Genomic DNA, 14,940 nt, shown 5'->3' on the forward strand with positions numbered 1-14,940 from the left:
GGCCTCTGGCTTGGAAAACCCCATTCCCGTATGGCACCAGCCCTCAGGGGCAGGGAAGGGAGAGAGAAAGGGCCGCAGTAGCTCTCACGGGGACCCTCCTACAGGGACGCCCTCACCCTTCTCTCCACATGAAAGCCTGGTGGCCACATGAAAGGTCCTGGTCCCGCAGCCTTTTCTCAGAGCTGGAGTAACAGCTGCACTGTTTTCCTACAGCTGAGAAAACACCTTCTCACAGTTGAGATTGCCGTTCCTCAGTCCCTCAAAGATTCAGGAAGCCTTCTTCCCAGCCCCCCTCTCCTTCCATCCCCGAAGTTTACCTCCTCCCTCATACTTGTAGCTTGAAGAGGAAGGAATGAATAGGTGTGTACCCTTCCCCCAGGCAAATATCCACAGTTAACTGCCTTTTTTGGTTGAAGAGCTGCCCAGGGGCCCAGTGGATCTTATCAGCAACCCGCCTACCCTCTTCTGAACCTGGGCCTCATGACAAGGCCAGCAGGCACCAAACCCTAGGTGTCACGGTTTGTGAGTTTGCTTTTATTCAGCGACAGGCAGCTTTCACCACACCAGCCGGCAGAGAACTCTCACACACGTGCAACTCCCCCCTGCGACCACACCCCCATCCTGAGAAGCTTCCTGTTAATGTTCTTAAAATACCTCTGCAAAAGGAACCAAGGCCACACACGAAGGAGTGCATGAATCATATTTTTTCTATCAAAATAACAACAGAAATGAAAATATTCTTATATAGCACCCCCCCCCCCCGCCCGCCGCAACCTTCACCTTCATATTTTTAATCCATCAGAGAGAGCACTGGCTGTGCCAGCAAGGAGGGAAGAGGGGAGTCTCAGGGAGGTTCTCCCAGGGGCATTCTTTTCAATGAAAGAAGTCACTTCCCAAGTTGGGAGTGGTGTTCCCTCTGCCACTTAGAACTACAAAGGTACAGCCCTTCTACTGGCCCTACACTGTGGAAGAACAGCACCCCGGCATCAAAACCAAACGCCACGGATCAAAAAGCTGGGCTGATGCACATACTCAGTGAACTGTTACTGGGCTGCAAGGTAAAAAGGCCCAAGGGGTAGGCGGTTCAGGAAATGGACCTGAATTACTGTGATTTGTTCAGTCACACCTGGTGTTTCTCAAGCCAGCTGGGTGGAGTGGATAGCGGGTAGACAGATTAGAGGGTTCCCTGCAGAAGTCTGGTCTGTCTCGCCCCTCCTTCCTTCCCCCAGGGAAATCCAAGGGTCAAGGGGCCCAAGTGGGGCAAATGCCAGGTTGGGGCCAGGGCAGGACTGACGGAGGGTGCCTCTGAAGCAGGACCCTCCATGGAGAGAGAGGGAATCAGCCAGCACAAGGCCCGAGCGCCCGCACAGGAAGCTGGGGTGATGGGGGCAGCAAGGAAGTTGCGAAGAAACCTTCCTGGCCCCTGACTTGGTGGTGGCAGAAGGGGGAGGCCCAGGAAGCCAAGAGCTGCTGGAGTGACAAGAGCGCATCTGGTGGGGATGTGGTGAGAGCACAGGGCTATGGACAAGAGCCTGGATGAGGGGATGGAGAGAGGAAGTGCAGGAAGGCCCCCAAACAGACGGGCCCAGAGTCGACTAAGGCACAGACAGCAAGAGCGGAAAGCGCTCGGCAAATTCTGAGGTGCCCGAGCTCAAGGTGCCAAGTGTGGCTCCTGGGCCAGCAGTGTGGGCATTGCTGGGAGCCCGTCAGGTCCCAGCCCCCAACTACCACTCAGAACTGGAACCTGTGCTTATTCAATAATAAGCTCCCAGGTGATCTGTGGCTCCTTCGATGCTGTACCCAAGCTCAGGGAACTAGGGTGAGGGCTTTGCTTCTGCAGCGGCAGGGCCTCCTCTTCCACGGATCTGGAACAAGCCAATGGCAGGTGCGGGTGTGTGTTTAAGGAAGACATTTCACACCCTTCACAGGAAGCTCCCGAGCTCTCCACTCAGGAGGACTCTTCAGGGATGGTGAATAGGGAACGCACGTTTCGAGGGGGATCAAACACTGCTTCAATATGACAAGAAAAGGGGATTGCGACAGACAAGTATGCGGTCCCTGAAAAAGATGTCGTTAAATAATTTAATATGGGAAAATGCTCATGGACACATCCCTGGGAAAAGACAGAGTAAACACACTAAAATATTAACCAGAGCTGTGATTTTTAAATCATCTTTGTGTTCTTTACCTTGTCCCGATTTTTCCAGGTTTTCAACATTAGGATGAATTTCATAACAAGTTCTTTCAATTAAAAGAAAATCATGCAAAATTTTAATCAGTGAAGAATAAAAGAGTAGAAGTCTTCCGACCCGGAAAAAAGTACAAAGCCCATTTAATTTGCTACCTTCCACATACGCTATGACTTGCTATCTAGCTGTCTATTTTATTTATAAAATTCATTCTAGGAATTCCCTGGCAGTCCAGTGGTTAGGCCTCTGCGCTTCCACTGCAGGGGGCACAGGTTTGGCCCCTGGTCGGGAAACTAAAATCCCGCACGCCGCGCAGTACGGTGAGAAAAAAAAACAAAAAAAAAGAAAAATTCATTCTCTTGGGGTACATTAAAAAAACAAGACAACCTTGGCAAAATCAAAGAATATCAGAAGGGAAGAAATACCGTAAGCAGCTCATGCAGCTCAATATCAAAAAAACAAACAACCCGATCCAAAAGTGAGCAGAAGACCTAAACAGACATTTCTCCAAAGAAGACATACAGATTGCCAACAGACACATGAAAGAATGCTCAACATCACTAATTATTAGAGAAATGCAAATCAAAACTAAATGAGGGGGCTTTCCTGGTGGCGCAGTGGTTGAGAATCTGCCTGCCAATGCAGGGGACACGACACCAGTCAGAATGGCCATCATCAAAAAATCTAGAAACAATAAATGCTGGAGAGGGTGTGGAGAAAAGGGAACCCTCCTGCACTGTTGCTGGGAATGTAAATTGATACAGCCACTATGGAGAACGGTATGGAGGTTCCTTAAAAAACTAAAAATAGAACTACCATATGACCCAGCAATCCCACTACTGGGCAAATACCCTGAGAAAACTACAATTCAAAAAGAGTCATGTACCACAATGTTCACTGCAGCTCTATTTACAATAGCTAGGACATGGAAGCAACCTAAGTGTCCATCGACAGATGAATGGATAAAGAAGATGTGGCACATATATACAATGGAATATTACTCAGCCATAAAAAGAAACGAAACTGAATTATTTGTAGTGAGGTGGATTGACCTAGAGACTGTCATACAGAATGAAGTCAGAAAGAGAAAAATAAATACCGTATGCTAACACATATATATGGAATCTAAAAAAAAAAAAAATGTTCTGAAGAACCTAGGGGCAGGACAGGAATAAAGACACAGATGTAGAGAATGGACTTGAGGACAGGGGGAAGGGGATGGGTAAGCTGGGACGAAGTGAGAGAGTGGCATGGACTTATATACACTACCAAATGTAAAATAGATAGCTAGTGGGAAGCAGCTGCATAGCACAGGGAGATCAGCTCGGTGCTTTATGACCACTTAGAGGGGTGGGACAGGGAAGGTGGGAGGGAGACGCAAGAAGGAGGAGATACGGGGATATATGTATATGTATAGCTGATTCACTTTGTTATGTTATAAAGCAGAAACTGACACACCATTGCAAAGCAATTATACTCTAATAAAGGTGTTTAAAAAAATGACATAAAATTCAAAAAAAACAATCCAAAGAATTATATGCTGTTCTGCCATCAAAACACTGAAAATTAAAGCTGGGAATGTCTTAAAAAAAAAAAAGACTGGGAGTGTCTTAAGCAACCAGGGAGATCCTTCTACCCAGTACTCATTATAAATAATAGTTACCTACCATTTCTTAAACACGTCCTCTGTATCAAGGTACTACACTAAGGTGTTTTCAAGACATTCTTTGATTTAATCTTTTTTTTTGGCCGCAAGGCATGCTGGATCTTAGTTCCCTAACCAGGGATTGAACCCGTGCCCCCTGCAGTGGAAGCGGAGTCCTAACCATTGCACCGCCAGGGAATTCCCTGATTTAATCTTCAGAAGAGCCCTATGATTTAAGTATCACAATCCCCATTTTACAGATAAGGAAACCTCAATCTCTGATTGCAAAGCCCATCAGGATTTCGAAAACTGCTGTTACATTACCACATCCCCAGGAGACCTGGAGTACACTGTTTTAAAGCCTCCTCCACCTGCCCCCATACAGAAACATAAAATCAAGAAAGACCCAAAAGCACCTAAATGCACACAAGACCTGAGGCAGTCCAAAGGGCCCATTAGATATGCATCGTCCTCACTGGCCCTCACTCAGCACCATTCCAAAGGCTTGCTGTAGTATAATACAGCCAAGGCCTTCAGCATCAAGTATCATTCTGAAAGATATTTGGCAGTGTTTATTCTTCTTATAAGTTGTGGTAGCAGTAGTCATAATAATTTTTTTAATAATAGAAAATTGTATTCTCTAGGTGCCAGGTAGGGCCCTAAATTCCTAACATAGTTTCATTTCATCCTCACAGTCCTGTGAGGCAGATAATGATTTACCAGTTTTTCACTGGTATTTTTGCCATCTTTTCACAAATGAGAAAGTATTACTTAACTTTTTGGCATGAAAAGGTACCACTTTTAGAATCAGAGAAAAAATTTATAAGTTATGCTGACTTTGAAAGAGTGATATAAAGACAAAAGAAAAAGCAGAGGAAAGGAGAAAAGAGAGAAAAAGGAAAAAAGAATGTCGATTCCATTTTCTTCACAAATGAGAAAACTGATGTGGACAGAAGTGAGGCAACTTTCCTAAGGTCCTGAGATGTGAACTCAGTCAGCCAGGTCCTAACACTCAAACCCAAACCTTTATGGTGCCATCTCTAGGATGGAGCAGCCATCAAGAGTTACTGGCATACACTCAGGATAAAATTATAGTCTACAGAGAGGGATGATGTTTAAAAGTTTCTAGCAATTATTTTGGACTCCAGCTTTAAAAACAGACACTAAGCATAAAATAGAGTGAAACTGAGTTTGGCACTTTGCAGCAAGCCTAAAATCTGAACTACAATCCAAATCTCCTTTTATCATTCGCCTTCTTCTTTCAACTATTACGTTAAGGAAAAAAAATTCAGGTTGCCTACATTCTCAATCATTATGATACTGCACAAAATGTCCATTTCTAAACTGTCCCATGATTCACATTTTTCCCATTGCTAACATGAGAACACCTCCCACGCTTTCTAATAGAAATGAAAAGATCATTCTGAACTCTTCCAAACGAATTATACAACAACAAGATACTTAAGCAAAAGACAGAAAACAAAAATTACATTTAGGCTTAAACTAAATTTCATGGTAAGTTCAGAAGACTCCCTTTCCCTCAAAATATCACATAGAAACTTCTTTTTTTAATTTAACTTCTTGGGATCATCTCTTCAGAGACTACATAAAACAAAATAGTTTTTCAACCAACCTCTGAAGTTATCAAATAACTGAAAAGTGATCAATATAAACAAACAAGAATTTGAAGTCACCTACATTAAACATTCACAGTTTAAGACAACACTAGGCAAGAGTAAAAGTAAACAAACAACAGAAACTTGCTCCTTTGTAGGCAGGAATCCCTTGGCCAGTGGAGCAATGCAAACAGACTTGTTCCCCAGTATCAAGGCGATAACGATGACATCTTTAAGGAGGACATGAGATCAGCCACGTAAAGTGCTCAGCCCACGTGCCTGGCACATAGTAAGTGTTCAACATTAGCTTGTATTAAATGCTCATCCCATCAATACAAGGTTACTTATCAGCTCTGCACCTCAATCACCTCATCTACAAAATAGAGGTAATAGTAGTTCCAACATCACAGGATTGTTAGGACAGAAAATGTAGTAAAGCACTTAGAACAACAATGTTAGTTACCAATATTATTCTCAGCGCCCTCAAAAAAGAAGCTGAGAGGCTTACAGGGCTGGGGTCTGAACCCAGTAGCTCCAAAGTAGCTAGCATCTCATTTCCTCAGACGCAAAGCTGGAGCTGACGCTTAGGGAGATTTACCCGGCTGCCAGCTCTCTTCCCACGGCACAAGGAACAAGGGGACAAGGAACCTGTGGAAGCTTGTTCCCAAAGGACAAGGAACCTACGGGCTCCCTTCTTCCTGGCAGCTCCACCTGCTCCAGCAATGTGCAGCTTCAGCATCCTCAGCCCCATCACCCAAACCTCACATCTAACCAAAAAGTTATTCCCCTTTGCATTTCTGTTTGCCGACTTTTTCCAAAAGGATTTTGTTGGGGGGTGGGAGGGGGGTGTTTTGTAACTATGTAAACAAACAACAACAACAAAGGCAACTGCTCCCATTTCTGCAGCACTCACTCCCAAATGCTAGGATGGACCCTTACGTGTGGATAGTTTCTTCCAACCTGTGAGATACTTACTTTTGTTATTATCCCCACTGCCGCAATGAGAAACTTGGGCTCAAGGAGATAAGTTGCCCAAGGTCACAGCTCATTAAGGGTGAGGACAGGGCCCAAACCCAGGTGTGATTTAAAGTCAGCATTCTTAACTGCCTCACCAAACTAAATGTGGAAAAGAAAAAAGGAAAGAGGGATTAGCACCTTCGAAAAACAATAACTGCTTTGGAAAATCCAATCAAAATTCATTTTCTAATGAAGTTATTGCTTAATAAATGAAAATATTACATAAAGAGCTGGCTAGCGCTACATACAGCAAGGAAGCGTACTTTAGCCCTGACAACTCCATGACTCAGAAGCACAGTTTAACAGTGATATAGGGACGACTCCAGTTTCCACTGACACCGTATTTATACTTTGTGATTTGTATAAACAAAACCACCTTTCATGCCTCCCAACATCTACCACAGCCCTGTGAAACCTACAGTTAGAAATCTGAAAATATTTAATCTCATGACCACACGAAGAAATGAGCCAACCATCTAAGACTGACTGGTCACAAGTCCCCAAACTGCAACCTCCAGCTCACTGACCAACAGTCCCACTGTGTCTAAATCCCAGATGGATAATTCCTCCAATGTAGGATCAATTTTTAAAAATTAATAGAATTGAGAGCCCAGAAATAAACACTAACATTTATGGTCAATTAATTTCTGACAAGTGGGCCAAGTTAATGCACTGGAGAAAAAAAACAGTATTTTCAATAAACAGTGCTAGAGCTATTGATAGATACCCAAATGCAAAAGAATAAAGCTGGACCCATTCCTTATACCATACACAAAAATTAACTCAAAAAATGGACCAAAGACCTAAACGTATGAGCTAAAACTATGAAACTTAGAAGAAAACACAGGGCTAAATCTTCATGACCTTGGGTTGGACAAAGCATTTTTTAGACACAAGATACAGCACAAGCCAGGAAAGAAAAAATTGATACATTGGACTACACCAAAATTTAAAAAATTTTTATGTTGCAAATGAGGCCATCAAGAAAATGAAAAGATAACTCACAGAATGAGAAAACATTTGCAAATCACATATCTTACAGAGCTGGTATCTAGAATATAAAAAGAACTCTTAATATTCAATTTTGAAAAAACAACCCAACTTAGAAATGAGCAAAGGATCTGAACAGATATTTCTCCAAAGAAGATATGAATAGACAATAAGCACCTGAAAAGATGCTCAGCATCATTAGTTATTAGGAAAATGCAAATCAAAACCAAAACGAGATACTTCACAAACTAGGGTGGATATAATTTAAAAAAAAGAAAAAACAGACAATAATAAGCATTGGTGAGGATATGGATAAATTAGAACCCACATACACTGCTGGTAGGAATATAAGATGCAGCAGCCTCTTTGGAAAATGATTTATTTAAAACAGCCATAAAGTGGAAACAACCTAAACAACCATCAACTGAAAAATGGATGAGTTAAATGTGGTATACGGCATAAAAAGGAATGAAGTACGGACACGTACTACAACATGGATGAACCTTGAAAACATGCTAGGTGAAAGAAGTCATAAAAGCCACATATTGTACAATTCCATTCACATGCAATGTTCAGAATAGGCAAATCCATAGAGTCAGAAAGTAAATTAACAGTTGTCAGGGATCTGAGGAAGTTTGGGGAGAAACTGGGAACAACTGCTAATGGTCACAGAGGTGATAAAAATGTCCTAATATTAGACTGTAGTGATGGTTGTACAACTTTGTGAATATACTAAAAACCACTGAATTTTTACACTTTAAATGGATGAGCTAGGGACCTCCCTGGTGGTCCAGTGGTTAAGACTCTGGGCTCCCAATGAAGGGGAACCGGGTTCGATCCCTTGTCGGGGAACTAGATCCCACATGCCGCAACTAAGAGTCAGCACCCCACAACTAAAAGATCCTGCACACCGCAACTAAGACCCAGCGCAGCCAAATAAATAAATATTTTTAAAAATAAATAAATGGATGAGCTATATGGTATGTGAACTATATCTCAAAACTAACTTAAAATTTTATAAAGAATTTCTTTAATTAAAAAAACCTAATATAGTCATTTTTATAAGACAAATAAGGAAGTATCCAAAAAAAGAAAAAAGAGGAAACCTAAAATAATAATTTTAAAAGGCTGGACATTTCTGCTCAAGAGAGAAGTAAACGCTTGGGCATTGCTCCAACTCACTTTAAGGATAAAAATAAAACTATGAGGTTTTTTTGAACACCTGTTAATTTAAACAGGAATAAAGTGTCCCCAAGGGCAAATTCCCAGCACTTTGGAGCTGAAATTGTTCCATGTGATTCTTAAATTATTGGTCAGCTATAAAATGCTTTGTGAAGTTTACATTAAGTATTTCATGGATCTTTCAACATTGAGTTTTCTTAAGAGACTGCACATTGGAAATGGCTGATTCTCAGTACTGGAGGCTCCCATTCCTCTAACAATTTTCTTGTATCAAAAACAGCCCTTTCAATACTTCCTAGTAACCCACAGCCAGCAGCAGCACCCTGACAAAGACTGATCTGACAGCTTAACTATAATCTTGGCACCCACTTTTATGGGTGGCACACTTTTTTTTTCTAGTTCTATTCACTTCAGTACACTTTAGTCAAGAAAAGCCTGCATTTACATATGTAACTTGTGGGTAATGCAGATAATAATAAATCATACCACACACCCTTATGAACGGCGCAACCAAGCTGATAATCTCAGTTTCCTGTCTCTCTGGACTCAGGCTTCTTGTCACCAGAATTGGCTCTTAATTATTCAACTGTACTGTCTCTGGACTACCCACAAAAAAAGCTTACAAAATGCATACCGGAAATACATCTAAATGAACTCTCTCACCTTAAAGCATGCTTTTCCTTCTCCTATCAAACACATAACTTTATCTAACTAGCTTAGCTTAAGCACTCAATCTTAATATGACACTTCTGAGCAACATTTAAAGTAAACTACATCCAAAATACAACCTGCTGTCTGTATGTCAAGTTTTGAATGCATGTTCTATAAGTCAAGGTGGTGCTGTGGTAGAATCATCTACCTTGCTTATCCGTGTCCTTTTTCATTTCTGTATGTACTACTGGAAGTAGGATTCAGTCCATTTTGCAGTTCTAAACTTCATGGAAAAATTATCAAGGCCAAACCACCAAGTGGTTCTTATCTGGGCAGCACCATCCTCCCTCTGTGGCCTTGTGGGTTGTTGCTTATAAAGGTGGAGACTGTTTTCACAAAGACTGGCGAGTGCTACTGACATCTAACTGGCTTAGCTTAGGCGCTAAATCTTAATGTTATCAGGCATACTAAATACCAGCTCCGGACTCCCTCAAGAGAAAGAACTGCTTCACCCAAAATTCCAACAGCACTGCCCCGGGGACCCACTAGTTAAAGAACATTCCTCCCAAATGCCACAACTCAATTAGTTAGAGCTTTTTCTTTAACTCTTCTAATAAAAGCCCTATAGAATAGATACTTTTTTTTTGATCAGGAGCTCCCTCCCTACTTTCTCTTAGTACCTCAAGCAGTTTTATTACCCTCAGAGTCTTAGAAAGATCGGGAAGGGGGAATGGAAGCACAGTGCTAAGTGGAGAAGAGGGGCATCTCTCTAAAATCTGGGAATTCAGTCAGGTCGGACTCACGATGAAGGGAAAATGGGATAAGCGTCAGCCTCTTCCAGCGCTCTGTGCCCTGCTTTCTTTCTGCCATGTCACAGCAGGAAAACAGTCAGAGACTCAGCTCTGCTGCACCGCTAGCTTCCAAGAAAATACAATCCCATGACAACGCTCACCCCTCTCCCCCCCATCATAAGGAAATAATTTACTGCTTCATGCTTTCCAAAGCCTGCAGCCAGAAGCCACTGCTGGGTATGACAATTTGCATAGAGCGCCTCATTGGTTAACCAGCTCAATCTAAATGGCCTAATACCCCTTACTCAGCAACCTGCAACTTTCACAAAGTACACGGCTTGGTAAGAAATAGAAAAGCACATTCTAAAAAACCGCTTTCTGCTAAAGCCCATGATCCACAGATGAAGCAGAACTTCCTGGAAAAAAGAAATTCAAACAACTGCTTGGGAGTTTAAGAGAAGAGAGAGGACAAAAGGTTTAAACTGATTTTACTGCAGCAAAATACAGTGGAAAAAAACCAATGTGAGATTTCAACCATAAGATTATGTTTAAAATCTGCAGCCATGAGCTCTCTGTTGAACTGCAGATGTCTTCAGAAAAAGCCCAACACTCACCCATTCTCTCTCTTGTCATTTACCAAATGTCCACTGTGTACAGGCCATGGGGGCACACCAAAGGCCAGGGTGGCAGGCCAGGGTGGCAGTCCCTGCTGCATGCTGATTAGCTGTGTGAACCTGGAAGAAGGCCTGAGCTCTGCGGGCCTGTCTCTTCTTCAATAACACGAGAGGGTGGACATGCCACTCCCTTAAGGATTCATCTAGCTCCAGAAGATGACGGTGTAACTAACCAGATTCTCACAGTCCATAAGGTACCTGAGAATGGTAACCCACCAAAGGAGTGACAGGCATCACTCACATCAGAAATCTCATGGCCAGCAGTGAGACTTTCTCTGGCTTGCTGCCAACCACAAACTTCCCATGATGGTTCTAATTTCAAACTGCCTGACCATTATCCTTAAAAACTATTTGGGAGTGCTAGAAGTTCCAATAATTTGGCTTCCAACTGAAACTTCTCATACCCAGAGGTACAATTCCCCTCTGTCAGCATGTCTCAATTTTCAGTTTAAGGTTTGGGTAGACAGTGAGGATTTTCATAACCAGGAGAGCTGCGTCAACCCAACTGTGGTCCTCTATTCCCCAGGAGCCAGAGCCCATTCCCACCTTCAATGCTGCCTCTTCTATTCTACAAAACCACTGCAACTCTCTCCAAGTTCTGGGACAGCAAGTCATTTCAGCCTGGGGAGGCTGGCAGGAAGAGGAATTCAACCAGAGCTCCCTAAAATGAAGTAGAGCTGTTTCCAAAGATAGGAAGAGTTCCTATCTCTGAAGTTGTTCACTTACTATAGTACAAGAAATCTGAGCACAACTGGGTGGGAGGAGCAGAAGACCCTTCCAGCCACTTCCAGTACCAACTTTCTGGGAGTTGGTCCAAAGAGAAGCAGCAGGCCCAGCTACTCCCTCACGCAGCTAACAGACATACGAATTGGTTGGCCTTTCTGAAGGTTTGCAACATCCAGGGCTTCTGACATATGCATTTTATAGTTGGTTCTGCTATACTTGCTCTGAAAATACAAGTTTGTTCCAACAGGATTGATAATGGAAGGAGTTTAGAGCATCTCACCCCAGGATACGCCACTTTGGCATATTGATTATTTTGAGTTAAGGCACCGAGAAACAGCAGGTGCAAGAAGGGCACTCCGATCTTCATGTTTCTTCCTGAAAGCAGAAGATAACATTCCCACGTGAGAGGTGCCCTCCCTGTACCAGAAGGAAGACATTCTTAACAAGGACAAGAAGCCGAGATGGAGAGAATTCTACACAAAGAGACCTTATTAAAATAATTTTTATCTTCCTTTCACCTCCCCACATAATTTAGTCATTTTTCCACAACTGCCTCTCTTTGTTCAATCTAATATAAAAGTAGGTTTCACTGTTTCTTGGTTCTTCATTTCCTTATGAGGGCTCCCAGGTCACATAAAACTTGTGTTAAATGAATGTGTACGTTTTTCTCCTGTTAATCTTCGTCAGTTTAATTTTCAGATCCAGCCAGAGACCCTAAAAGGGTCAAGGAAAACTTTTTCCTCCCCTACCACGTTAGGGGACAATATGAGCAAAACAGGACGTGCAGTTTTGTCTGTGAGAAACATATACTGAAGGCAGAACACTGTGCCCAGCTGAACTGAGCTACATAGAACATATGAAACACACACTCCTCCACTCCACCTGCATTATGAGTCACTCAAAAGCACATCTGGTGTTAACAACTTTCCATCCAATTTCAGATAACCCTCCATCCACCACTTCACAACAACTCACAGCTGCAACTTTTCCGACACCTGCTTCCACAAGCAAATTTCAGGTCTTTTTCAAGGTCAAGTGCCAAATTTTCGTACTATTACGTATCTCTTAACCATTTAACATTTGTAGAACTGTAATATCATTTTTACCAGGTTCCCTTTTGTGTGTGTGTGTGTGTGTGTGTGTGTGTGTGCGCGCGTCACTGACAAAACGTTCAATGCTGCGCTCCAACCCCATTTTCCCCACAAGACCTGTGGTTTTTGCTGTTCCATTTTGCATAGTGTGATTTTTAGGAATGCATATTCATGTTGTGTTACAGAAGGACTATTTCCAGAGCTCTAACCTAAAGGGGCATGGGACTAAAGAAAGATTATATTAAGAGTTACTTAAGTTTTTTGTGTTTTTTTAATGTACTAAATATTTAATAAAGGGTAAATAGTGAAATAAATGTCCACGTGATCAATTAAATGTGATACTGCCATTAAAATGTTCTCATTCTTACAATATGTGGAAATGTCCATAATGTTGTGTGAAAGTAGCTAGGATATAAAACAGTACATAAAGCGTGATCTAATATTCATTCATTTATTTATTTATTCATTCATTCTGCATGGCTTGTGGGATTTTTAGTTCCCTGACCAAGGACTGAACCCAGGCCATCAGCAGTGAGAGTGCGGAGTCCTAACCACTGGACTGCCAGAGAATTCCAAGTCTAACAAGGGTTTGTTCTCTCTAGGATTATAAATGATATTCATTTTCTTCTTTATACTTTTCTACATTTCCCAAATTTTCTATGATAACTATATATTATTTTTATAAAGCAGAAAGTACTGTTTGTTACTTGTCATTTGCTAAAAAGTCTAGTAAACTGACCCACTCTTATCCTTTCTTCAAGATGCTATAATACATACTATAATCTTTACAAAATTTTAAGGAATAAAAAGGTAATAAAGAAGATAGAATACTGAAAAACATTCAATTAATGCCCATCCTACCCCTTCTCCCAAAAAAAGGTAAGAAAGAACAAAGAACAGACGAGGAAATGGAAATGACCAACAATATATGGCCTGAAGTTCAAGCATGAATAATTACATTAAATGTAAATGATCTAAACATCCAATTAAAAGGCAGAGACTGTCAGAAGGGATCAAAAAGCAAGTCCCAACTACATGTTGTTTATAAGAGCATTTTTAAATCTAAGACACAGATGAGTTGAAAGTTAAAAGGGTAGTATGGCCATCAGACAAAGACATGAAGACAAAGAGCATTACCAGAGATAAAAAGGATCATTTTATAAAACGATCAATTCATTAAGGAGACATAACAATCCCAAATGTGTGTATACATAATAGAGCTTCAAAATTTACTAAACAGGGGCTTCCCTGGTGGCACAGTGGTTGAGAGTCTGCCTGCTGATGCAGGGGACACGGGTTCATGCCCTGGTCCGGGAGGATCCCACATGCCATGGAGTGGCTGGGCCCGTGAGCCATGGCCGCTAGGCCTGCGCGTCCGGAGCCTGTGCTCTACAACCAGAGAGGCCACAGCGGTGAGAGTCCAGTGTACCGCCAAAAAAAAAAAAAAAAATTCTACTTGAAAATATACGAAACAAAAACTGACATAACCAGTGGCAGAAAGAGACAAAAACACAATCATATTTGAAAAATTTAACACCCTTCTCCCAGTAATTGACAGAATTAGACCCCTCTATCAGTAAAGATAGAGAAGATTTGCACAACACTAGCAACCAACTTGAACGCTATACCCAACCTGCTGGTAGTATGGAAAAATGAGCAGGCAGCAAAGAGACTAGGAGAGGAAAACCAGTTTACACGATACGCATTTCCATCTTCTTGCCTTTAAGTCAACCCCCTCAACACTCTGGCCTTACTTGTAAGGCTGTCATTTGGTCAAGCCACGATGGGCACAGTAACTACCCAATAACTGTAGAAAACATGTTCTTTTCAAGAGCACATGGAACATTCATCAAAATGTATCATTTTCTGAGCCATCAAAAAGAAATACATATATACAGAATATGTTCTCTTATCACCACAAGCATAAACTAGAAATCAATAGCAAAAATACGCCTGGAAAATCCTCAAATACTTGGAAAATAACAACACACTTCTAAATAACCAACAGGTCAAAGAAGAAATCACAAGGGAAATTAGAAAACATTTTGAATTGAATGATAATGAAAACAAAGCATATCAAAATGTGTGGGATGTAAAATTATTTTAAATATTCCCTTGAGAGGAAAGAAAAGATTTAAAATAAGGGTTTACGGGGCTTCCCTGGTGGCACAGTGGTTGAGAGTCCGCCTGCCGGTGCAGGGTACGTGGGTTCGTGCCCCGGTCTGGGAGGATCCCACGTGCCGCGGAGCGACTGGGCCCGTGAGCCGTGGCCGCTGGGTCTGCGCGTACGGAGCCTGTGCTCCACGGCGGGAGGGGACGCAGCAATGAGAGGCCCGCATGCCGCGAAAAAATAAAAATAAAAAAATAA

At 42.0% G+C, this 14,940-nt stretch overlaps 1 protein-coding gene across 1 annotated transcript in view; it reads right to left on the bottom strand.

Annotated features, from left to right (window-relative positions):
* Positions 1-14,940, bottom strand: part of SERINC5 (serine incorporator 5) — an 83,275-nt gene that overhangs the window by 56,897 nt on the left and 11,438 nt on the right. Inside the window, exon 3 of the mRNA XM_065873665.1 lies at positions 2,189-2,241. Within this exon, the coding sequence (XP_065729737.1) occupies positions 2,189-2,241 (53 nt within the window). The remainder of the gene's footprint in view (positions 1-2,188; positions 2,242-14,940) is intronic.

This window comes from Phocoena phocoena, chromosome 3, assembly GCF_963924675.1.
Source record: "Phocoena phocoena chromosome 3, mPhoPho1.1, whole genome shotgun sequence".
In the NCBI taxonomy this organism is placed as follows: domain Eukaryota; kingdom Metazoa; phylum Chordata; class Mammalia; order Artiodactyla; family Phocoenidae; genus Phocoena; species Phocoena phocoena.